The sequence below is a fragment of the Phaethon lepturus genome, unplaced genomic scaffold (genome assembly GCF_000687285.1).
Source record: "Phaethon lepturus isolate BGI_N335 unplaced genomic scaffold, ASM68728v1 scaffold7757, whole genome shotgun sequence".
Classification (NCBI taxonomy): Eukaryota; Metazoa; Chordata; class Aves; order Phaethontiformes; family Phaethontidae; genus Phaethon; species Phaethon lepturus.
Genome location: NW_010549747.1, coordinates 129,650 through 155,085, shown reverse-complemented (window position 1 = coordinate 155,085; position 25,436 = coordinate 129,650). Strand labels below are relative to the sequence as shown.

Here is a 25,436-nt window from a genome sequence, read left to right as displayed (position 1 = left end):
CACATCATTATTAAATTACAGTTATATCATTTTGCACTTGATTACACATGACAAAGCTGCTGATTATTAGTCTTCAGTCCCACAAATCACATGCAGCTACTATTGAATTGCAATTCTATCACCCTTCCCTCCCCATACCGCTTAGTGCTAGGGTGCAACTCTATACCTCTTTACTCTGTCCTCCTATACCACACCCCATCCTTGCCCTTGAATTGTTTTAATCACCCTTCTGGTTTCCTAGAGAGCCTGTAGCTGGTTATGAGGACTGGTGTTCCAGGGGGACCTGTTACTTACAATCTACCATCCAGAAATCAGGCAGACAAGACCTCTTCTTAAATAATGAAATAATTACCAGTTTTAAATAATATAGGAAAAATGCTATCCTACAGTCTGTGTACTACTCCAGTTTTATAGACACCTGAAGACCACATTGTACATCATAACCTATTCCTGGTGGAACAGTGAAGTTAGAGCTAACTGAGTGTTTCTGTAGCAGCGCACTAGTCTGCAATAGCATTTAAAAATGAAGGAAATGGCAAGTGGAAGGCTAAAGAATAAGGTGCGTGGAAGGAGCTTGTTACTGAAAGAGACTCTTTTAGGTCATGTGGCAGGACATTTGAGAATTTTAAGGCATTGCATCCCATTCCATTAATCATGTCTTTTTATGGAAGAATGTAATTCAAATTGCTAGCAACTCTGCTCATGTCCGAAGATGGTCTTTGTACCCTCATTACAGTGCGTTAATTATTTTTCTCCCTTAGTACCCTTGAAAGGAGAAAGTTATCTGTATTTTGTGTGCATGGGACTGCAGCAGAAAGAGAGCAAGCACTAGTGTTAAGTCACACAGAAAATCTGTATTGAAGCCATGAATTGCACCGATGTTCCCGACTCCCAGATCCATTCTTTACTCATGAGGTCATGCTTCAGCAATAGTAATCTGTACTGTATGGCTTCCTCCCACCAAATTGTATACATTTGTATTTAAAATCCTATAGTAGATGTGCCAGTTAATTTAAGCGCCTGTTTTTCCCCATACGGACCTAATTTGCTTTAGGAAGATAAATGGAAAACTCAAATACTCAGGAAGGCTGATACTAGTTGAGATGCACTACATACTGCATTTCTTTTCCCTCCTTGCTAAATTCTTTTTCTGTGGTTGTATCTTCAGACTTTACACTCAGATCTTAATGTAGAGAGTTTATTGGTTTCCAGGTAGTGGTCTGAGACTCAAACCACTGCAGGTGTGTGGCTAAAAGGTGTTAATTGTGTGCTGGGTACACAAAAACTGGGAACACAACTCAACAGTTAAATTAAAGCAAGACTCCAACTGATTACAGTGGACTTTGGATCAAACCCTGTGGGGAGTTAGGAAGTAATTCACATTGCAACAAATCTGAAACCCCCTCTGTTTCCCTGATTTTCCTATTCACAGATGAGTGAGTTTTCTTTTCCTAATACAGTTGTGTTCCGCCAAACTGCAACTTTCAGTAAAAAATAGTCAGAACTATTAATGATGCCTGAAGTGTTATTGAAAATAATTAATGTTAAAGAGAATACTAACTTATTCATAGCAGAAAGTATGTGTGTACCTGAGTAATATTTAACTTTAAAACATTTATGGAGGTTATCCATAAAGACATTTGTTTAAAAAAACATTTACCAAGATGGTTTTGGAAGTCAGTGAAACAGGTAATAATATTGCATATGGAGGCCAGAAGTTCATCAGTCTGGGCATGACTAGCTATGTACACTCAAATTATTACAAAACCAATGAATTTTCTTGTTTCTCATTCTGCTATTATTTTGGAGAGTATCTTCATTTATTTATGCTCCAAAGGAGGCTTTTCGTTCCCTTTACCAATGTTGGCTGGTTCCTAGCTGTTCAGAAACAAGGTGATTGCCTCGTCAAGGGCAGTAAAAACAGAAAATTGGAGACCTAGTCATGCTGCCTTGTCCAAGTTTCACAGGGAATCCTAACTTGAAGGTTAAATAAATCCTGAGGGTGGGGATTGAGAAGGAAAGTAGAATGGCTGACTTCTATTGCTGCCTAAGGCTGAGACATAAACACATCTGTTAAATCATGAAAAGCAATGTTATGGACAGGTTTGAAATCTTCAGTAATAAATAAGCACTGTGGTTTATGCTTTCAGAATATGAAATTGAGAGATCATTTTTCCTGAGAATGAAGTGTGTCCTAGCCAAGAGGAATGCAGGACTGACATGCAGTGGCTACAAGGTAATGTATATAGGCTTTCTTTTTTCCCCCCCAAATATTCAACAAGTGACAAGTTTATTTATTTAGGTTTTTTTACATATGTGTAGCTGAAAGCAAAGTCTGTGATGGAAAGGATCAGGACAGATGCAAAAAAATGCCACTGCTGATTGCACATTCCCTTAGTAATGCAAGTCTAGACTCTCACAGTGAGTTGGAGTTTGCTTTGTGGCACATTCCCACATCCTGATCTTCCAAACTGGGCAACTGGCTGGAGCACACCCATGGAGGTGCAAGGAGAGTGCACAACCAGGTCTTATTCCCCTATGGAGTGGGAGGCAGGTGAGGCAGGAACCCAGACAGAGGAAATTGGAAGTATTCCAGCATCCCTCTGCCTCGGTGTTACCGTGCTCCGGCTGAGCAGCCACTCAGTTGCACAAGTCACCTCAGTGACCTGACCAGAATTACCCCAACGTTAATGAGACCATAATGTTACCCTAAACAATCATGAATATCAACTCAGGGTTGAATTGTACTAAACCACCAAGTTTGTTTATAAATCTTATTGCTTGTATTGATTTTCTATTTATTACATGAAATCAGAAGCCACACCAAATGCTGAGATTCTATAATAACACCTGCCATTCAGGTAGTTCTTATTTTCAGCTTTACAGTGTGCATTTGCTGCTCTTTGAACTACACAGTATAATTCTACCACTAAGCATCAGGAGAGAAGGGCACTTCACATACATTCTGATGAGGATTCATTTTGTTTGAGTCATTCAAAAACTAAAGAAAAGCATGCAAGAGAAGCAGAGCTCTTTTAAGGAATGTGTTCAAGGTCCAGATATACATATTTGTCTATTTACATTGTTATCTACCTGGTTAGACTGATAATTCTTCATTACATGGACCCCTGTTTGCTCAGCTGCTTCCCAGCAAAAATGATTCTGTCTTAAAGCTGAATCTGAAACCAGGTAAAAGAGTAGAGCTTGTAGTGGTGGTACCTCTGTATGTTTTTTATTTTCCCCATTTATGACTGCTCATCAGGGGGATCACCTTCTTTCTTCTTTTGCTCACTATTAAAAGTTTATGCAGTGAAACATTTAGGAATGTATTCATCTAGAGAGATGTTGGCCTAATTTTACTCTGACTGTACTTAAGAGTCAGGACTTAATAATTTTGAAAATATCACCTTAGTAGCTGAAGAGCAGCAAAAACTCATGAATCAAATAGTATGAGAATTAGTGGGATCTGCTGAGAGATCTTACGTAAGTTTTGCTTGCTACTGTACTTCTGCTAAACATACTAATCACTTGGTGATTAGAAAGGAGAAAGGAAGGTTACACAGGAGAATCCTATTTATAGGTGACTGTTTAGTAGGTTGTTCAGGAGTACTAAATACAGTGGAAATTAATTCCTTTCCATTGGACACAGTTAAGTCAAACAAATACAGAAATTAAGCTGAAGGATGTGTAGTATGCTTGCTGTTTGGACTAGAAAATTGGCAGGAGCACAAATGATTTCTAAACACCAGCACTACATTAAATAAACCTTATGTTCTGGAAGAGTCCCCAGATAACAATTTTCCCCCCTCCTTAGCTGACATTGTGAATTTTTACAGTCTAACACTGAAGTTATCACTCCTGTGATTAGGAATTGTATATGAGGATTCAGGAATCTGGTCTCAAGACCCTGGGCTTGGTCACATGTCGAAAGACCACAATCTGAACTTGAGTGGAGAACTTAAAACTCATTTCTAGTGCACAGCAGCTAATCTTTATAAATGTGATGCATTAATCTCCACTGGATTTTTAAAGTATCTGTTTTTCATCAGAATAACAACTCATTAAAATGTAAATGTTTATATATATCTCTGTGTGTGAGATAGTAATTTAAAAAAGAAAATTCCAGATTTTTTGATTAATGAACAGGAGTTCTGACTATCTACAAAAAAACTATAGCTAAGAGAGTTTAAAGTATTAACCAGAAAGCAGTCTAGATAGCCCTGGAGAGCATGTGCTTTGATACTGGATTAATCGTGTTGGTAGTAAACACAAAAACTGCATTTACTGTGTTTTAATCTCCATTTATAAATTAACCACACTTCTGAAGCCTTAACAGACTATGCAGTATTTAAGTGTTATAAGGGTGTATTGCTTTATAACCTCATTGAAACTGGGTGGTCAGCTGATTTGCAGCCTCTTCCATTGCCGTCAGATATTGAGTGTGTTTTCTTCTCATGCCAGGTGATCCATTGCAGTGGCTATTTGAAGATACGGCAGTATATGCTAGATATGTCTTTGTATGATTCCTGTTACCAAATCGTTGGACTGGTGGCTGTAGGTCAATCTTTACCTCCCAGTGCAATCACTGAGATCAAACTTCACAGTAACATGTTTATGTTCAGAGCAAGTTTGGACTTAAAATTAATATTCCTAGATTCCAGGTAAGCAGCTATTTCATTTCTGGCGTAAAATGTTTTCAAAGAAGTCAAGTGTTTTCATAAGCTACAGTAATTTCCAAACAGATCAAAATATCCATGGAAAAATAAAGCAGTCCAAAATAGATCTGGAACACAAAGACCATGTGGGTCTTCAAAGCCCTTCAGGTAGCTGGATAGACCATACTTTGTTTTGAATACCAACATATAAGAGCCTGTACAATTGAACCTATAGTTACCTACAGTTTCAGAGTCAACTAAAGCCTTCTTGCTGTGAGTAATAGGCACATGAGCAGTAACACATTTTTGCCTCAAAGTACATAAATTTTAACATACAAAGCTAGCAAAAGGAATAAGGATGTACCATCATCCATAATTAAAAAAAACACCCCACAGCTGAAACACTGAGGTCAAATGACTTGCTGGAGTAATCCAGAAAGCTTTTGACAGAGTAGTAAGAAAACATAGTCTTCTGCACTTTAATGTAATGACTGAACAATGAAACCAAACCTACCAATGGGGTTGTTAGAATGAAAATGAATTCAACTGGCTACTACGTGAAAACACAGCCTTCTTAAAAAAAACTTGGGAAAATGGCTATTGCTGAGGAAAGAGAACCCTGCCTCTGTTCTCAGCCAATATAGCTCACACACCAGCTAAGAAGAAAAGAACACAAAACCAGAACTGAAGGAGTTGGAAATGATTCATTCCTCTCTTTTTGAAACATGTAATCTTTTAGTATATAATGATACTTTGTACAGTGCAGTTCAAGATACCTTGAAGGGAAAAGCCCAATTCCCAGGTGATATAACAGATTTAACTATTGACAAGATGATCATTCTTCAAAAATCCCTGCACGTGGAGCAGTATGTGACATGCTCTCTCATTTTCCTGGCATGCTGGATTTGCAAGAAACAGAAACGATATTAATGTGTAACAGTGAAAGAGTCTATATCCAAGACAATGGGGAAGTTTTGCATGGCAGGTCAACCATGCAAGAACATGCTCTTCCTCCATGTTAAGTCAATGAGATAGTGGGCCATCAGCTGCTGAAATAGAAAGACCTAGTTTTTTCTGGAATCCTTGCCTTTTTTTGGCATGCTTTACTTAATGTAACAGCTACAAAGAAGCACAAGGGGTTCAGCAACATGTTTTTGCATGTGGAAAAAAGGACATTATGAGCCTAAGAGGAACTGCCTGGAGACATAAGTGTCTTCAAAAGAGACAGTATAACCAGAGGTGTTGACAGGAGCACGGATAGAACCAGTACTATTGCATAGCTGTGTTTACCAAAGAGCAGATGGGTGTCATCCGCACACAGGACAATCATGGGTATTAAGCATTACTGAAGCCCTTCGCTCTCCCAGCTGAGCAAACCAAATTATATTTGCTCAGAGCAGGGACATATTAGGCATAAGACAACACTGTTTTCAGGCTTGCTTCTGGTATCCATACAAGGAAAATGTTGCTGGATCTGTAGAGGTAACGGTCACAGCAGACAGGCCTATATTAAAGCCATAGGAAGGAGCAGTTAAATAAGCCTTTCTAGACACTTGATAGAATGTAAAACACGTGAGAGTTCATTTATCAAGGTCACTGGAAAAAGGAGACTGTTACTTCCCTCCAAAGTGATCTGTTGCTTCTGATTTTTGTCGTGCAACCTATTAATTCATTGCTACATGGTTTATAAAGGGCTTTAAAGAATTCATAATTCAGCAAGCTCAGTTTCCTTCTGTGTGCCCTGTCACATGCAAAGAGCAATCTTCAGAGCCCAGGCTCCCTACAGTGGCTTATTGAGGGGTTTGGTTTTGTGTTAAGGAAGTCAAGCAACCGAGTTTATTTCCAGATTCAAACTTTCCAAAAGTTTGTGTGTCCTCATAACTGTCAATGATATTTTTTGGCCGATGGGAAGAACAGCTTCAAAGTGAGGCTGCACCTCCGGAAAAATTAACACCTGGCTTAGGCTTGTGGCATTTTGTTTGGTTTTGGATTAGCTGTTTCTGTACTCACCAATTAAGTGACCAGGATGAAACTGCCACCCTTGTTTTAATTGCACTGAAGTCAGAAGGAGTACTGAAACCTGAGCAGGATCTTTCACCAGTATTTTGCCATGATGATAGGCTTAAGTGAAAATTTGGGCCCCTAGAATTGTAGGTCAGGAGGGACAGGGAACACTGCAGAGGAGAAACACAAGCATATATTCACATCTCCTCCTGCAGAAAGAGAGCTCATGTGCTCACTCTGCGTTGCGTTGGCAGTCCCTGACTGAGGCAAAGGCATGCAAGAGTTTCCCAGATGAAGGCATAGCTAGGGGAGGTATGGATGTATTTGTACTGTATTTATAATAAATCAATCTGCAAAGGCTTTTTTTTTTCTTCCTGATTTCCTTCAGCAGAATCCCACTCTGCCACACTCTCTTTCAAGTAGAATGTAGTCCCCAGTCTCTATTGGATCCCCATGAGTGCTTGGCATTAGGGTAAGAGTAAAGAAGATGCATAATAGTTACAAAAGAAAAAAAAAGTAATCAAAATTTACATTACCTGCAACCCCCAAGGACATGTGGCTTGAGATCCCTGTATTCATTTCTGTAGATACTACTGTGTTGTTCTCTGATACAGTGTATCCTCATTAGTGTTTAAGTTCAGACCAGAAGCATTCTTTTGAAGTGAATGTCCTGACCATCCCCACTCATTGCACTGCAGTTTATGTCATGAAGAGGCCTTAGGCACGTGAACTGGTTTCCATCTGAGTGAATTGAAACTGGAAGACAACCTCCAAGAGCATGTCTAAGGCACTCTAACAATTATAAAAAATTTCAGTTCACAGGCCTAGACTAGAGCTAGTCCCAAGTAAAAGTCCCGAAATTAAAATATGCAGACGCATCTGCTGCTGCAGAAGTAGATCCCCAGCAGTAATAATTTTACTCTACAGATTGCCTGCTAATAGTCTGTGTTGCTTGTTAATGTAGACATGCCTTTGTATGGTACCTCTGTTCTACCCTTTTAGGTAAAGAAAGCCCAGGACAGCATAAAACACCCCCAGCTACACTAGGTAAACAAGCCACATTATGGCTGAGTTGCACAATGTACTTTAGGGATTTTTGTTCTCAAGCAACAGCGCCAAATAAACAAAAATCCATTTTGAACCATGAAGTTTGACTCTTCAGGTCTGACCCAGTGTAAGTCTGACCAGTGTGGTCTGGTTCTTTAACATCTGCAGAGATGCTGCTGTTTCAAATTTGTTCCATTTTTCTGCTTCTCATCACGTGAGGATGTTTTTCTGAAGTTTAGCTTCAGCCTTCCTTTTCTTAGCTTGTGATCTTCATAGCTCCTTGTCTCTCCACATTCTCAGCTGGAATAAGCTCCTGCTTCCTTCTTCTGTTAGGCGTTAGCCTGAGTCTATTTATAGACCATGATCATGGCTTCTATGGACTGACATACATTCTACACTTTTATGTTTGCAAAAGCAAATGAAAAATGTGTCAACAGTCCACAAGAGTAGTTTTATTGTTTCATGAATGGCTCCTCAACTGGATCTTTGCGCAAAGGATCATGCATGGCAGTGGCAAAAGCCCAAAGTGGAAGTAAGTAAGAGAACCCTTTTTTCCTGCCTGTGTGTAGGGCTGGCCAGGGAATAGCTGCACCTTGCTTTGGCTGGGTTGAGAGGGTTTATTTTCTTATAAAGATGAGGATTCTGTTTCCAAAACTAACATTTTGTCCTGCAGTTTTCAGGCACCTGATTTGTTGGCACAATCAAATGTTAGGTTAATGAAACTGAATAGACCTAGAGGTTTTGCTTATTATGAAATCTTCCTTTTCCAGGGTGACTGAATTAACTGGATATGAGCCCCAAGATCTGATAGAAAAAACCCTCTATCACCATGTTCATGGCTGTGATGTGTTCCATTTACGATATGCTCATCATCTGTGTAAGTAAAAAGAATGCTAGAATGCTAAACTAAAATTTATTAAGTTAGAGTGAGAAGTTTTGCAGACAACAGGCGCTATGCTGGAAAGTAGAGAAAGCTTTCCAAATCTTGACTGGAGCTAGATTTTCAAAAGTGCTTGGCTATCACTTAAGGAAACCATTAGTTCTGCAAATAAGCTAGATACTCAATATGCTGTGCTTCTGAAAAAAACATATCTGGCCACTTTTATCTCTCTACTTAAAGGATCTAGGCTCTTTTGAAAATTTGGACTTGATTCTGGGTGGTGAACCCGTGAAGGAAAAAAATAAAAGAGCAAGTGAGTGAGTGAGAGGAGAAAATCTGAACTTTACTAGCCTCTGTTGTTAAAAGAAAAATTACACAACAGCTCCCCATTCCTCTGAAATATGTTAGTAATAATCATCCCATGTTTGAAGTGAATGCAAACCCAAAAAATCCTTAGATGAATGTTCATTAATAGCATGTGGATGAGGTTTGGAGAATGGAGTGTCAGGAAAAAAAATTACGCATTTAATAATTCCCCATCTGCCAACAGAGACACTAATCATATCTTCAAACATCTGGATTTGGGAAGTAGTTCATTCAGTAGCACATTAACTTGAGAAGCAAATTGAGGGAATAGCTGAACTCTGGATTTGGCTCAGTCTGCCGCAGCCCATACGATGCAAAGATGACATCCAAAAACCAATGTCAGTGAATTTTTTTCCAGATTGCTCCTGTAGGCTGAAAGCAGCCAGAATCAAATCCTTCTTTTAGGCTTCCTGAAGGAGAAAGCAGTCAGTTCTTCACCCTAATATGTGCTCTTGATGAGGTTCTGGAATATAAAGGAGGTTGTAACTGTATTTGGCAAGTCAGTACTGAAATTCCGAAGTGCCGAATTCTGTGGATGGCAGTGTGTGCTACACCTGGGAAAGCAGAAACTGATCTTTACAGCAAGTTCATATTTACCAAAATGCCATTGAATACTCTTGGCCATTGCAAACTAAAAACTAGAATGACCGGGATACATGGTAATGTCCTGTTGGGGGCATCCTCTTTGTAGTGTTAACATCTGCATCTGGATGTGACTCTTGACCTGTACAAAATATCACTCATTATTTTCACAAGACTATTTGGAATACCTATGTCAACCAGTATATAGATGATACCATTGTAGCCACAATCATATCTGGAAAACAGTTTTCCATTTTAGAGCAGAATGATGGATAATTCTGTGTGCGTGGTAGAAGACTTGTACTTTGGCTGCCAGTTTGATCTATGTACAACTGGAGTTTTAAATAAAGAGACAAATCATGTTTACTGAATTAACCCCCCCACCTTCTCCCACAAGAAAGAAAACAAACCCTCAACCAAACAGATTAACTAAAAGCAGTTCTCTAGATACTGTATCTGAATTACAAAGATAAATTATTGTAAAGTTTAAAAACAGAAGAAAAATGTGAGACATATGCATAGAAATTTATGAACGTTTCAAAGCAAATAAATACCAAGAAGGAAAAAATAATGGCTAATGCTTGGGCAACAGTGGGAACAGTACAGAATCATGGTTAGAATACCAAGTAATAGGAATTATTAAAACAGATGTAAAGTGTACAAACTTCCTCTGGGGAGCACTGTTATAACTCCCCCGCCATCCATCAGTACATGTCTTAGCAACATGAACAGTAAAAGGTTGGCAAGTTTGACGTACTGTTCTATAAAGCAATCTGATGATTAAGTGTCATCTGATGAAGAAATCTGGAGAGAAACATCTTGCACCTAATAAGGATATTAAGGGAAAAAAAAAAAAGAAAAGAAAAAAATAAGGCAACCCTAAACTAGGGTAACCAATTGCTTTTTCAAAGAGGAAAAAAATATTCCCAAACTGAAGACCTAAAGCAACTGAACTTTAAGTTAGGCAGCACAAAGAGAACAAAACAAACAGTGAGGAGAACAAGTTATAAGGGATATATCAAGAACATCAGACTATGAGGGAAATGTAGATGTGAATATTTGCCTAAGGGGTGCTGGCAGCAAACAGTGTTTCCTGTTTTAAACATTTGATTAGCTTCCAGCTATATGAAAAAGCTTCTGGCATTTGAACTAGTGTTATTTATTTCTATAGCACCATCAATATACACAGTGTTTGCTCTGCAACTGGGAAAAAGTGGCCACACAAATAATGAGTCCCTGCCTAAGGATCTTGCATTTTGAAAGACAGGATAGAGAAGCTGTTCCAGCACAGACAAAATATTCCTCTGTTCTAGCACAGACAAATTATTTTTATGGCCTCAGAGAAATCACTTAATTTGATTTTGCGCATCCTACATGTTGTAACATCATTGCTCTTCCCACATAAACTTTTACAAAAGTCACATCTCTGCACCTTGGCAAGGCATGCCCCAGCTGATGTCAGCACCAAACTGTTTTGCTGCTTCCTGGAAGTCAACCTATGTATTTATAGAACCCATCTTATAGCAGAGCACAGTTTATGCTCTGTCCGTGGCATTGAGTCTGCTTTTGCTCTCCCAGCAATCAAGCCTTTTGGCAGAGCTGCACTAGTTTTTAAGGGGGCAGAACTGTAGAGTCTGCTAGGGCACCATCCACTGACCATGCTGCTCGAGGGCAGGACTTGATGACATGCCAGGTTGTGTGCGCCAGGGAAGCTAAAACAATAACTGCTGCAAGTGAGGAACCCAGAAGTCCATTTCTCTTAGTGGTATCCTTAAGTGCAGGCTGGGAACTCCCAGCCACATGCCCATTGAGCCTGCTGGAGCCTTTTAAAATAGCCACCTATGACAGACCAGAAGGACCAGCCCAGACAGCCCAGTGCCTTTTTCAGCTTGACTGCTAAACCAGGAGGCAACCGCAACAGCGGAACACCCAGTTACAAATGGCACATCTAAGAGCCAAGGCTAAAGCCACTGAATCCTCCCCGTTTGATTGCAGCAGAGGCCACCAAGAAGTCTGAGCCTGCACAGACTGTCTTGGTGGTGGATTTACCTCACTCTCATTTCTGAGGTTTCCCAATCAGCATCAAACAGGGTAATTTAACACAGAGCCAAATGGAAATTGACCTCATTTACTGTATCGGAAGCGCAGCTACTGTCCCCTAGCCAAGGTCAGACTTTCCCCAGATTGCTAAAAATGCAGGAGACACGGAGTCCCCCCCCCGTCCCAGGAGAAATATTGGTTTATCCATATAATTAGGAAGGAAAGCTGAACACTGTAGTCCTCACATCTTTTAAAATACTGTCTTGACTGAAGAGCTAAAACAGGGATTTAAAAAAAATCAGTGAGAGAGAGAAGTCAATGCTAGTCCCAAAGCACACGGAAGAACTTTGTTATAGCCAGCAATCCATTACAGCATTAATTTCTATTTTGGATGGCTGAGTGGCAAGGCATTTCGAATTCAAGAAAAAACTGACCATTAAACTAGCATGAAGCCTTAGTTCTGAAAAGCCTAGACCACATTACAAAAAAATATCTGTTAGATGATCTAGGCCAAAATGATCAATCATCTCCTAGAACTGGACCATTTGGATTATAGAACACCAAGAAACATAGTGATTCCATTATTAACAAATATGTTTGCAACAGACTTATTTGGCATTGTTACATTGAATCTTTGAGTAGCAGTTGCAAGACCTTTACCTTGGAGCGATATATTGCACTTAAAGCGTACACATGCCTTTATATTTTGTAGGTGTGTTGACATACTTGCACTCATATTCCTCATGATTTTCTTAAGTATCTGTACATAGGCACACCTCCACCCCATAGAGTTTTCTATGTAGAAATGTAGGTATGAAAAAGGACACCAGCAAGTATGAGGCAAAAAGCTGATATCTACAGAGTCTTCAAACTCTAAATAGTAGTGGACTGGTGTCAGTGAGGATCAGACATTTTTGAATGTGCTGCAAGATGTTGTTGTTTATTTTGTTCCTTTCTGAACAAATGGATACCGTACCCTGTAATGGGAGGAGCAATGACACTGCCAGAAAGACCCATCTATAATTATTTTGTAAGAGGCTAATTTTCTTAGTGAGATTAACTGGATTTGAAGAAAAGTTTAAATACGTTGTGATACGTGTGCATAGATGGATAAGAGAGTAAGCAGTCCAGAGAGATGACCTATATACTACAGACTTAGAAGACCTTTTAGCAAGAACAAGAGGTCTTGCTCTTCTTTTTCAGCCAGTCTCACATTGGGCTGTTCACACTATTTACTTTATTGTGGTCTCTGATTACTACTGAAATTACAAACCCCTACTCCCCCAGGTAACAACTGAATAAAAAAAGCCAATCCCAGTGACAACTGATAGCCATATAGTTAATTACCAAACAGTAAATGAACCCCCAAAGGTTATGCACTCTTTAGTGCCCAATTTAACATTAGATGCCCTCCCTGTCAGAAAAGTCTTCTATAAATACTAACTAGAAGACCATATATTTTTATTTCAAGTGATCATTTGCTCTACTAGAGTTGGCTGAAAGAGAAAGCTGTTGTTCGATTTCCTTATTACGTATCTGCTTCTGCACCAAGCACTTACAGTGAGCTTTGCTACTAAGTTCAGTCTAGTACAAGTCCTACATTTGCAAGCAGTAATTCTATTTCTTAATCATGTATTATATAAAGGAATTGCTGCTATTAATCACTTTTTTTGGACATAGTTTGTGTAGCAAGCTCAGTCCCTTATTTCCTAAGTTAAAATAAATAACTGATTGTATAGGAGAGTAAGAAGATGGAGTTTCCTAGAGGAACGCTCCAGGGTCACACACGAGAAGAACCATCTTTGAAGGCTGGGCATTATCTTCTAGTGAATCATTAGATAAATACCTGGCACTGAACCAGAAATACTTGTGGCTAGATTAAATATTTAATCTATGCTGCACAACTCCTATTATAGCATAGCCTTATGCCAAAACTTCTTTGTTCACAGAGAATCCATACTGGTCTACAGAGGATTACATTTCTAGTGAAACCTATCAGATAGCTGATTCACCTCTCTGGCCTTGTCTTTATTTGTGTGCTTAAGAACCAAATAGCATTTTAATTTTCCTCTTTTAAATCAACCTTCAAAATGTAGAGCTTACAGAGGAAAAAACACTGTAGCATAAAATACATTGCAAAATACACAATAATCTATCAAGCAATGAATGACAAAAGTGCTTCCAAATGGAAAAATTCAAGCTAGTTGTGTCCGCTTCAAAATACTTTTGCCTTGAGCTTCTCTTTTTCAGTTAGAAGATTAGAAACAGTAAGTGTTTTTGCAGAATGTAAGCATAAAAGAGCAGGGTGAACTGGAGAAGAAGGAAGACAAACCGTAATAGTTTGCAACATACTATTTGAAAACAATAATGTGACCTTGTGAAACTAAGTAAAGGGGCAGGGCAGATGCCTTTGCAGGGGAGCTATTTAAAGTTTGGTGGGAGAAGGAGGTTTAAGGGAGGGGGAGGAGGGACAGAAGTCCCTGCCTTGCAAATAAATCTCTCCAGGAAGCAGTCACAAGTCCAAGTGATGCAAAGTGATTTTTTGTATTGTATTCACAGTGTTGGTGAAAGGCCAAGTCACAACCAAGTACTATCGACTACTGTCCAAGCATGGAGGCTGGGTTTGGGTACAGAGCTACGCTACTATTGTGCATAACAGCCGTTCATCACGGCCTCACTGCATAGTGAGTGTCAATTATGTCCTTACGTAAGTCAAAATACTTTGTACCATTACGTGTTATCTGTAATTGATTCATTTTGCGTGTTATCAGTAATTGATTCATTACCAGTTAAATCCTTTTAAGTTTGCTTTACTTGTGTCTTCCAGTATCATTCCGTGCTTGCATGTTACAGCCACTTTTCTCTCCTCATATGCTCCCTCTTTCAGTTACCTTGAGCTAAAAGGAGCTAGTAGCCCTGATGATTACCTCATAATGTATGCAATACCACTTGTAGCCATTTGCTTAGACCTGGATCCCAGTTCTGTAATTAGCATCAGAACCGCCCCGGGGCTGACAGACACAGTGAAAGCTACTGCTACCCCACAGAGGTCACAGTGTCAGTTTGGGAGACAGAGGCATGGTGGGAAGCATTACTCCTTTCAGGGACAGGTGAATCATCAAGGAATCCCCCACTGGCCTTGGGTTGCACAGATACTCAGGGCAAAACTACATTCTCAGAACGGCAAGTAGTTCCCACCAAGCTGGTGAAGGCACTGTGGTTTGGACCCGCAATTTATGAATTCTGGTTCAAGTCATGAAGGTGTTACAAGATTCCTATCTTGACAGACACCTGAGAGAGATGGAAATCTATACTGAATAAGAGGGATAAGTAATAGTGAAATAGACTGTGACTGAAGATACTATCTGTGGGGGAAAAGGAAAAAAAGGGATAGTGTTGAATAATGTAAAAAACCGGGGAACTATACACTCTCCTCATTCACTAGATGGGTCCATTTCTTAGCTGGCTTGAAAATAAGATGTGTTTGCATGATGTGCGTGGTAGGATTATGTGTGTTTGCCTGTCACAATGTTGTCTCTGATACCTGACTTTGGGGAGCTAAAGTGTATGAGTTGAGAAACCGTAGGGTGTTTCCATAAACTACTTGAAGTAGGTATTCAGCCCTAGACACACTGGCTAATGCTGCCCTCATTCCTGTACAGATGGGAGAGCCAGCAGCATGAGGGAAAGACTCAGCTCTGCAACCTGCTCAAGTCCTGTGAATTAGGGTGATTTGAGTAAAAAGGAGGAAACTGTGCCAGGGTATAACAGCATATTGTTGAGCTGAATTTACTTCCAGGTTATTCACCATCAAAAAGTGATGGAAATGAGTTCTAGACAGGAATTAAGAGAGTAGTAGGTTTTTTTTTCTCTAGTTATCCTTTCAAAAATATGCTCTGCTGTTGCTACTGACAAAACCAGGGGAGACCATTTAATCATCAGAACTGTATCAATTAATGTTTCAAAATATGATCCACAGTCTGTTTTTTATTTGGATTTTAGCCTCTTTTGTATAAAAATCTGCCCTGTCTGTGGGGCAGATAAAGCCGAACAGAAGAGAGCAGAAATGAAAGTCTAGAGACTGTCAGAAAAACAACATTGCAGCTCCTGTGGTCTAGTTACAAGCACATTGTGCTGACAGGAGAGGAACATTGCTCCTTTCCCTTTCCTCAGGGCTAATTGTGAGAGCCAGGGCAGAGACCAATTCCTGATTGAGGAGGAGACAGATGAATTGATCTGTGTCTTTCTCTCAGCTGACATGGCTGTGATTCCAAACTGCAGGGTGCCACGGATGGCTGAGAAGAAGTTGGCACAGCTTAGGTTCAGAGAGTGGGGACATTTAGTACAAAGATGGTAACGTGGTTCCCAGTGTAACATTTGTGATAGACTTGCGTGGGGACAGGGTCAGACCATAAAATTCACTGCCTGCTGACATCCCCAGCCTCGCACTGCAGACTCGGTGAAAATTTTGGAAGAATGAAAATGAAAACATTGTGAAAGCTATCGTGTATTTTCGAGGGAGCTATTTTGGATTTGTGTGGTATGTTTGAGTATGTAATTTATTGGACTGTTCTTTTGCAGAGATATTGAGTATAAGGAACTTCAGTTGTCACTGGACCAGGTTACCATTTCTAAGTCACAGTTTTCATGCAGAAACTCAGTACCTACCTCGCAGGAAACAAGGAAAATAGTAAAACCCAAAAGTAATAAAATGAAGGCAAAACTCAGAACAACACCTTACCCACAACAGGTAACTTTTTCAGCAATATTTACTTACCAGTTGCTGTGGCAGAGTGTTTGGGGCAGGATAGAGATCATGCAGAACTCAACTTATTGTAAAACTGACTATAATGCTCTTCCACAGGAACTCCCTTGTAGGCTGGAATACAATTAGACCCTTTTGTTCTTGGAACGGACAGCACAAGTGGTATAAAACAGTTCTGGCAAGGGATGCAAACACAAAAACTTTGGGATTTGGAGTATGTAAAGTACTTTGAAAGCAATGTACTTTCTTGGTAGAAAGAGGAAAAACATGTACTAAGGATAGCTCTGTTGTGAAAATTTGAGCTAGTATAGAATGCATCTTTCTAGTATAGAATGCATCTTTCACTGTTGATGTGCAGAGTTCTTAATGTCACATAGGTATTAGCAGTTTTGTTTTGCTGGAGAATGCATCATAAGAATGAATCCTAGCAAACAGAGCACTGGAGTGGGATTTGGAGTATGTTTCACTGTCACTGGGTAAGCTAGAACCAGAGGTGAAAGGAAACTATGGAGATTGTCCATAAAACTGGGTTGGTGAGACTGACACCCACCATGAGACATTGTGAGACTTTGCAATGAATGTTGCTGGAAGGTGCTACTATTACCTTAAACCAGCAGTGAATGCAGCTAGCACATATACTGCATTCAAAACAGTGAGAGCTCAAAAAGCATCTGGAGTTTGCAGAGGAGGGTAGGAGAGAGTGGAAAGAGAAAATCATTGTGATTAGAAGCCGATGCAAGGGGCAGATTTTGTCTTCCTACCATTCTAAATCTTGACATGCCGACATAAGCAAAGTCATATTCATGGTCTGCTGCTCCATTTATCAGTGACTTCCAGTGCTTTGCAACAAACTTCTGCCCTCTGGTAGGCCCTTCTGCCTACACCTACTAGCTAAAATCCAACTGGCAAAATTATCAAATAAACCCTTAACATTAGGATGACAAAATATTTTTTTGTTCCCATGTTAAGTGAAGGTAAAGTTATCGTGAAGACAAGGAACTTTAAATGCACAGTCCCTCTAGCCACTGAGATCGCAGTTCAAGGAGGCCCAGTTCTGGGCGCCTGTATGATATGTTATGTGGTTTCATATAAAAGTTAGTCACTTAACTCTCTTCCCCTCCCTTTTTTTTTTTTTTTTTTTTCTTTCCCCCAGCAATACAGCTCATTCCAAACAGACAAACTGGAATGCAGCCAGGTGGGAAACTGGCGATCCAGCCCTGCAGTGAACGCTGCCACCATTCAAGAACAAAACTTCCATTCAGAAAACAGTGAACTTTTATATGCCCCGTCATATAGCTTGCCTTTCTCCTACCATTATGGACACTTCCCTGTAGATTCTCATGTCTTCAACAGCAAAAAGCAAATGCTGCCTTCAAAGTTTGGGCAGTCTCAAGGAGCACCTTGTGAAGTGGCTCGATTTTTCTTGAGTACGCTGCAGACAAATGGAGAATGCCAGTGGCATTATGCCACCAACTCCTTGGTACCCAACAGCCAGTCACCATCCAAAAATCTTTCTGATCAGCCAGTGAACATCATCCGACATAATCTTGCACAGAGCTATGAAGGTGGGTGTCACTTTAAAAAAAGAAAAAAAAAAGAAAGAAAAGCTGTGAGGTGTCTGGGAAAGATTTGTAATTGTGGTTTGAAAACAGGAATTATAAGGTGTTTAGGAAACACAGAAAATCAGAAACAGTGACGTGAACAACTGCTATGTTTAAAGTATTTACATGTTCATGCCTCTTCCTATTACCATCAGCACTTGATTAGGAACGTTATCAAAGCCTCAGTTGCAAAAACATATTCACTAGAATCACTTTTAGAACGGGGCAGAGATACCAATTCCTTTTATGCTGTCACAGTTTACCTTCATGTTTTGCACTATCAGCAGTATTTAGTGGAATTCCTCAGGTAAGTCATTGCTGAAGTTAGAAACAAATGCACTTCAGCTCCCATACAGAAACTAACATAAATGTGATCCATTTCCGTAAAAATTGAAGATTGTCTTTTCTGAGTATGAAGCCATTCTGAATGTCTTTACCTTACAGTTACTACAGTGAATAAGTAAATGAAATGCACTGTCTTCTGCTTTTGTTGAAAATGTCTTCAGTGCTCCTCTCCGATCAACTGCATTATCTCTCCATACAGATGGTCAGCTCAAATACTTTGAAGGAAGCACTGAAGACATTGACTTCTCTGAGGTGGCAACCTATATGAAATAACCTTGCAAAGCTATAAATCAAATGTAAACAAGCTCAAGATACACTCTAATCCTCAGATCTCATATACATGATATCTATCTGCATACACCATTTCAATTAGTTAAAAATCATTGATGAGGACTCACTGGTTGACATACATACTGTTATAATGTTAGGTGGAAACACTCCTTTCTTCTAACTTCACTGAGGATGGGATGGAGCAAGCAGTAGTGGAAATTTAAAATAAAAAAGCTAGAAAAGATAGGCTAAAGATTCTTGAGTACCAGAAACAAGCATTTATTCACTTAAGGACATAACATTAGATATCCTAGCTCTGAAGGGAATATCTGCAGATGCTAAAAGCTGAGCTTGCTACATCAGACAGAAGATGGTATCAGACATCGCGTGTGTCTCCCACAGAGGAGCAAATAACTTCTGCCCAGGGTTTTGTCCTTCACAGGACCGTTTGACCTCATCTAGCTGATTGACCTCACCTCACCTAGCTGTGGCATTTTGTTTTACTGTTCTGTGTTTAGGTTGAAAATGAGCAAGACTGAAGCTCTTCTTACAGCCTAGTGCAGGTTAAGTGCTTTTTCTGAGCTCATGCTCCTCTAATGTGCTGGCTTTCTTTTGTTCCTGTTGTGGAGTGGCTGTGAAAAGGAGTAGCTTTAGACAAAAAATAAGAAATGGTTTTGTCCTTTCTAAAGATGCTGTATCTTTGTGGAAAAGAAAAAAAAGGTACGTCTTTTGAGGATAAGTATAAGGTTTGAAGTAAATCCTGCAGATCCCCAGTAAGTCTGCAGGAATAAAGCTATTCTAGGTGTACAGAAGTCAGCCCAATTTTTCTTCTCTGCTTCCAGTCTAACAGATGCCATGAGACTGACTGAGAAAGTAGATTCACCCCTTGTTGGTCAGAGGGTGCCATCAGATACACTGAGAATGGATGTGGAAAGAACAGCCAGTTCAGAGAATACTCTGTAAAATCGATCGTGGCCATTACATTTGCCAGAAAAGCCCAGTGAGCATAGCAGCAGACAAGCAATTTACCATTGGTCGGCTGATATGGGCAGATAACTCCTAGTAAATATATTAAGTCAAAAGGATTCCACAGGAATACTGTTAAATGTGTTAGGGCAAAAAAAATCCCCACAAAAAACTGCAAACAACTGCTGGTATTTTTCAGTTTCATCATGCATGCATACCTTCACCATTTCCTCATGAACAGGAAAATGGTGCTGTGATACCAGTGGTTCTTACTCCTGGTTCTACTTCTACTGAAGATTCTGTTGCTTAATTTGGAATATGTGGGTTCTCTTTTGAGCACAGATGTATTTTAATGGATATTTAGCTATTAGGCATTTGATGAAAACTGAACTGGTATAATCAATTCTCTGCAAAAGCACTTAAAATTATACTATTTAGGAAAGCAAAAAGAATATGGTCAAACTCAGGCCTGGTCAGAGATCATTGCTTGAGTTCACACACACTGTTACAAGAGGAGAAAGAAAAACAGAGCCTCCACTGCAAAGAGGATTTATATCTAATTGTTCCAGAGTTTGCTTCCTCCTGAGGTAGAATTAGCCCTGTTGTACTTTTGCTAAGGCTGGTGGCAGAAGAGAAATCTGAACCTTTGGAAGTGACTTTTTGCTTTGAATTGAAAGGGGCATCTGATCTTCCTTATATTGTCAACTGCTGCTTTTTCCAGCCGTTCACTGAAAAACTGACAGCCAGTAAGCTTCAAAGCAGAGAGGATCTGCTTAGCGTCATTATCTTCAATCCAAAGGCAATGCCAAATATGACATCTGGCAACCGGGTTGGATGCTAGGGCTATTCCACATCACATCCACAGAGGCATCTGCCAAAAATGCCGTAGGCCAGAGACATTTTTTCTCTATGGAAAATAGCTTCTTTTGGAGAGATCAGAGATTTTAAGATGATCATGCCAAGCCATCAAAGCTCTGGAAAAGCACGTAGCAGATAAAACTGCCTGCAAATCAGATGCTGCTGCTTCAGAATCTGGTTTTGAAGCTTCTTCCACTTTTTTCCCAGCTGGCCTAGTTGTCAGAAAAGAAACTCACTTCAGAGAAGGCAACCATCTTCTTAGTCAGGGCCGTTTCCTTTGCACACTTGAATGGATACATTACTACTGCGGGTACCACAGTATCTACTTCTCATTAAGTTACGCTGTTGGCCACTCTGCACTATCTGTGTGAAGCTTAGTGCCACTAATCATGCCAAAACTCAGGAAGTGATGAAGAATACTAAGACAATCTGTGAAAAAGCTCTGGTCTGTCTTCCTCCCCCAAACCAACTCCCCAGGTTTAGTCTGTGACTACTGGGAGAAATATATGACATCTGCTTTGAAAAGTGTAGTCCACTAGAGGCAAAGAGGTCTTTATTGGTTTTGGAGGAAGAATGATGGAGAACATGGTAATTACAACATCAGCCCATGCCTCAGATAATTTGCAATTAGGGTTCAGACCAGGACACAGTCAACAGATATTGAGCTAATCTAAAAAATGTCTTTTTCATGGGCATGGACAATATTAAGACCTGTTGTATCTTTGCCTTGTTTGTCATGGAGGAATATCAGCATGCCTTTACGGCACAAGAGTGCGTGACCTGAGCAGTACAGAGGGTCTGCTCGTTGGTCTTCAGCAAAACTCAGAGTGACTGAGTAATCGCTCCTCTTCTCTGAAGGCCCTCTTGTACAAAGGATTAGGAAACATATTGAAACATCATGGGCTAGAAGTTGACATTCAAATGTCGGCGTATTGTCTTTTCAGAACATGTAGTAACTGTCAGGAGTACACTCTTCTGAGATTAGTGTAGATCAGGAAGCCCAAGAAAAATTATGCAAGACAAAGCATGCATGAAGAGGGCTTCAGCTGTGTCCTAAAAACGGACAAGAGTTTTCACAGACAGAAAGCAAAACTCTGCTGATAAAGACTGCATAATTTTTGCATGAAGATCAATGCTGAGTTCTAGTCTGTCTTTGTTTTAACCTGGTTCCAAGACGCCTTTCTTTCATTTTTACTGCAATAGGGCCCATGAGAGAACAAGGAGCATCTCTAACTATTAACGGCTTGGTACAGAAAGGCATGTTTGTGAATGAAATACCTTTTCTGCAAGCATCTTTCCCCATTGAGCACCGTTTGATCTTTGACTGCACTATTTAAAGGTGAGGAGGGAACGCTCCTTGCTGCAACACCATGAATACATGAGATGTTTCAAACAAAGATCAGTATCTCCTAGAGTAGCCTTCCTGTTCCCACATGGATGGTGGGATGCTGAAGTCTGAGCAGGCCAGGTGATGGGGCTCTCATTTCCAGGTTTTCCCTCAACTTGCCTGAGCTGCACCCTGCACGCCAGCGGGAAAGCAGAGCTACTTGGCAAGAATTAATGGAGACATGATACCCGAAGGACTAAGCTCATTGTTGCAGTTGTAGGCTGCTATGAATGGAGGCAGTGTAAGTAAGTACAAAGGGCCTTCCAGAAAGCTGCTATCACTCTGGTATGACATACAACCTTAGATGTGCAGTGTAGCTACCTCACCTAGCATAGCTGAGTTGCTCCAGCAGAAGAGTGGTCTGGAAAGCATTCCAGATTAATGCACTGACTTCAACAACTGCAAAGCGTTTTCAGCGCTGCAGGAGTGCGGAATGTATGGGATCCCTGGGCACCAGAGGCAGGTACTCTGAAAACTGCCCAGATGCCAGATGGGTGGAAGCAATCCTGGGGTGCTGCCCTTCTATGGCAGGACAGTGCAGCTGGCCATTGACTTCTGTATGAAAAACTCTCTACCAGGAGTCTTTCCCAGGGCATCCTTGGGTTTTTGCCTGTGAAGGAAGACAAAAGCAGGTTTAAATTTAGCTCCAGCAACTGTTCTGAATGTGAGCGGACAAAAACTGCCGTGCTCTGTTGCACTGCAGACACGACTTGCTTAACTGCCTGGTCTAACTCCATGACTGTGCTGACAACTTTAATGGAAGCCTGCAAACGATTAACCAGACGCTTACCTTCTTCCTCAACAAAAGAGATGAAAACCATGTTTGAGAAACAGGATAGAAAAAAAATGGATAACATCCTGTAAATCTCCCAAGTATGCAAATTACTTCTGGTACCAAGAAGGAAGCCATCAGCCTAGCAGAACTTGAGATTACAAAAATGAAGTCAGGGGCCAACCGGTAGTTGTGATGCTTCAGCTTCTTACAAGTGTGGGCTCCGAAAATGGAAGAGGCCAATCTTTTGTTCAGCAATTAGAGCAGAACCATAAGGTAACAATAGTCTGTGCTGCAGTGAGAGAACAAACCCATCATTCCCTGTGGATGTGTCAAGTGGGAACAACACTAAAACCAGTACACCAGATTAGTTAAACTATATTAGTTACATGTCAGTAGCTCTCAGCATGGGTACTTATTTCATAGTAAAAATGCCAAATGTGGAGTTAAAATTATAGCAGTATAATTACTATGGTAATTATAATGGTAATGGTAAAATCTCAAGCATGCGGCTGAATCCCTGTTTTGATTTGTGATATAAGAGGGCCATTTTTCAACAGCTGATGAGAATTCAGTTTACTTAGGACTGCATATTCTTTTTGGTACAAAATTTATGCATGGAAATTAAAAAGAATAACTTGAAAGGTTGTTGTTTCAAGGAGGGTGGTGGGTTGATCAAGAAGAAATTGGATCCAGATTCCTGTTTAAATTCTGGTGTTAATTATGTGGTGCAACTCCCTCTGAAATTAATGAAGCTCTGCATATGAAAAAAGGTACAATTGAGCTATTTCTGCTTCCTGTTATACATGAAGGCTCTGCCAGTCTACTATAGCACAGGGAATATTTAATTATTAGCAGGTATAGTTACATCAGCAACCACTACAGGGGAACTCCAAAACTTTTAAGATGTTGAATAAAATTTTTAGAAAAACAGAAAATCCCTTTTACAAAAGGCACTTAGGTGTCCAGGGCTTTCAGTGAGCATAACACAAAATAGAGTTTAGGTTTAATTTGAGAAATTTGCTAAGTGCCTCATTTAACCTTTAACATAAAACTTTCAAATATGCCTTGGAGGAGTAGTATAACTGCCAAACTGTTCGTACAAGACAGTGCAAAAAAATTAGTACTTGCTGCATTTTAGCTATACTGTATAGGAGGAAACCAGTGGCTTTTTCTCGTCCTGTTTGGAGACAGGAGTGTACAGAAAGGAAAAGCTGCATAAGCCAAGCAGAAAATGGTAAAAACAATTGTTCCATGAGTTCAGCTACCATGCAGAAACTCAAGAGAAAACTAAGATTACTCGACATATTTTAGAGGACAAGCCTGAATAGAAACCCTGTGTTCATACTCTCTTGAAAATTTAAGAATCTAACCTTCGATTTTCCATGCATACCCAGCTTAGTACTCTCGCATTCAAACATTCTCAGTGTATGTTGTAAGTCACATTTACATTATACATATAGCTTTATGATAGTACCTTAAAAGCCGAGGTACAGCATTACTCGAGAAGTATTTATATTGCTTTTTGATAGATGTTTTTCATATCTGAAGCTAGCTTTTCGAAGTGAAAAACCAAAGACTGTAATGTGACAAAATCTAGATGTTACACGTATCACAAATGGCTCGCTCAGATTAGACGTTGGCACATTGGTGTCTAACACTACACACCCTCTTCTTCTTTCCTTACAAGCGCAAGCGTCCAGTATACTTCCACAGTGACAGGAGATTTAATAAATGTTATCCATCCTTTGGCAAATGGTTTGATAAATCTCAGAAAAGATCTTACTTAAGGCCAAGGCTTTTGATAGGAGGTCACATTTCCAAATATTTATTTGGTTTAATTTCCCTGATTTAACCATATTAATAATGACAGTGATTTATAATTATTCAGTCAAATAAACAAATGGGCATTTCACATGGAAAACCTTTTCAGAATTGTTCAACACTGTTGGCCCTTCTGAGTGGGTTGCGGTTGGTTTTACTTTTCAGTACTGCCTTAAGGAGACTTATCCAAAGCCTTTGAGGCAAATGGGAATGTCGCTGATGTCTTCAGTGGGACTTGGATCTGGCCCAGGCCAAATGGGCATTAAAGTTCAGTCATAAAGAGTGTTATAATCTAACTATTACGAGCTCACTGTCAGTAATTAACATGTTTTCTCTTTCCTGCAAGTGCCCATATCAAACAGAAGATACAGCCAAGATGCCCTACCCGACAACTTTACAAGCTGCACAGCATCCATGCCAGGCAGCAGATACAAAGAAGAGATTTATGATTCTGGCATCGTGAAACCCAACAAGATAGAAAACAGGATTCAGCCGCCTCACCACCTCATTAAAGAAGAAAACAAGTTAGCTTTTAACAGAGACCTACAAGAAAAAATGAGCATTAATGAAAGTTCTTTCTCAAACTCCATAGCTAACTCCTTGCTGCCAAAGTCAGAATGTTTCCAGTCTAAAGCTATAGGACAATTAAGTCATCTCCTGCCAATGCCCTCAGTATATGAGCAAACCAGAAGGATTTGTGTGAAAGAACCCAAATATGGGCATATTAGTCACCACGCTACAAATCTAGAGGAAATGGATAGCGATGAGAGAATGACTGTAAAGCTTGATCATGACTCTGAAAGCGAACGTGTGATGGATGTGAGACCCTCTGGACAAGTCCCGTTTGTGCTTCTAAATTATCATCATGTTTTAGCCAAGCATGGTACATTTCAAACTTCATCATGTACAGCGACAGGACACGCAGGAGAAAATTATGGATACAATTCCGAGGAAGTAAATACATTTATTTACAAAAACCAAAGCCCTTCATCAGCTTCTTCTCCAGAAACCCACAAGGAATCTGCACTACCCCATTATATTGGAACTTCTGTAATAATAGCCAATGGAAGGTGA

The 25,436-nt window shown here is 40.0% G+C and overlaps 1 protein-coding gene across 1 annotated transcript in view; it reads left to right on the top strand.

Moving 5' to 3' along the window:
- The window catches only part of SIM2 (single-minded family bHLH transcription factor 2), a gene marked incomplete at its 5' end in the record, with an annotated part of 46,318 nt that extends 20,882 nt beyond the window's left edge, over positions 1-25,436 (top strand). The window contains 7 exons of the mRNA XM_010290356.1: positions 2,151-2,236; positions 4,462-4,661; positions 8,477-8,583; positions 14,134-14,281; positions 16,156-16,324; positions 17,493-17,904; positions 24,709-25,436. Coding sequence (XP_010288658.1) covers positions 2,151-2,236; positions 4,462-4,661; positions 8,477-8,583; positions 14,134-14,281; positions 16,156-16,324; positions 17,493-17,904; positions 24,709-25,436 — 1,850 coding nt within the window. The remainder of the gene's footprint in view (positions 1-2,150; positions 2,237-4,461; positions 4,662-8,476; positions 8,584-14,133; positions 14,282-16,155; positions 16,325-17,492; positions 17,905-24,708) is intronic.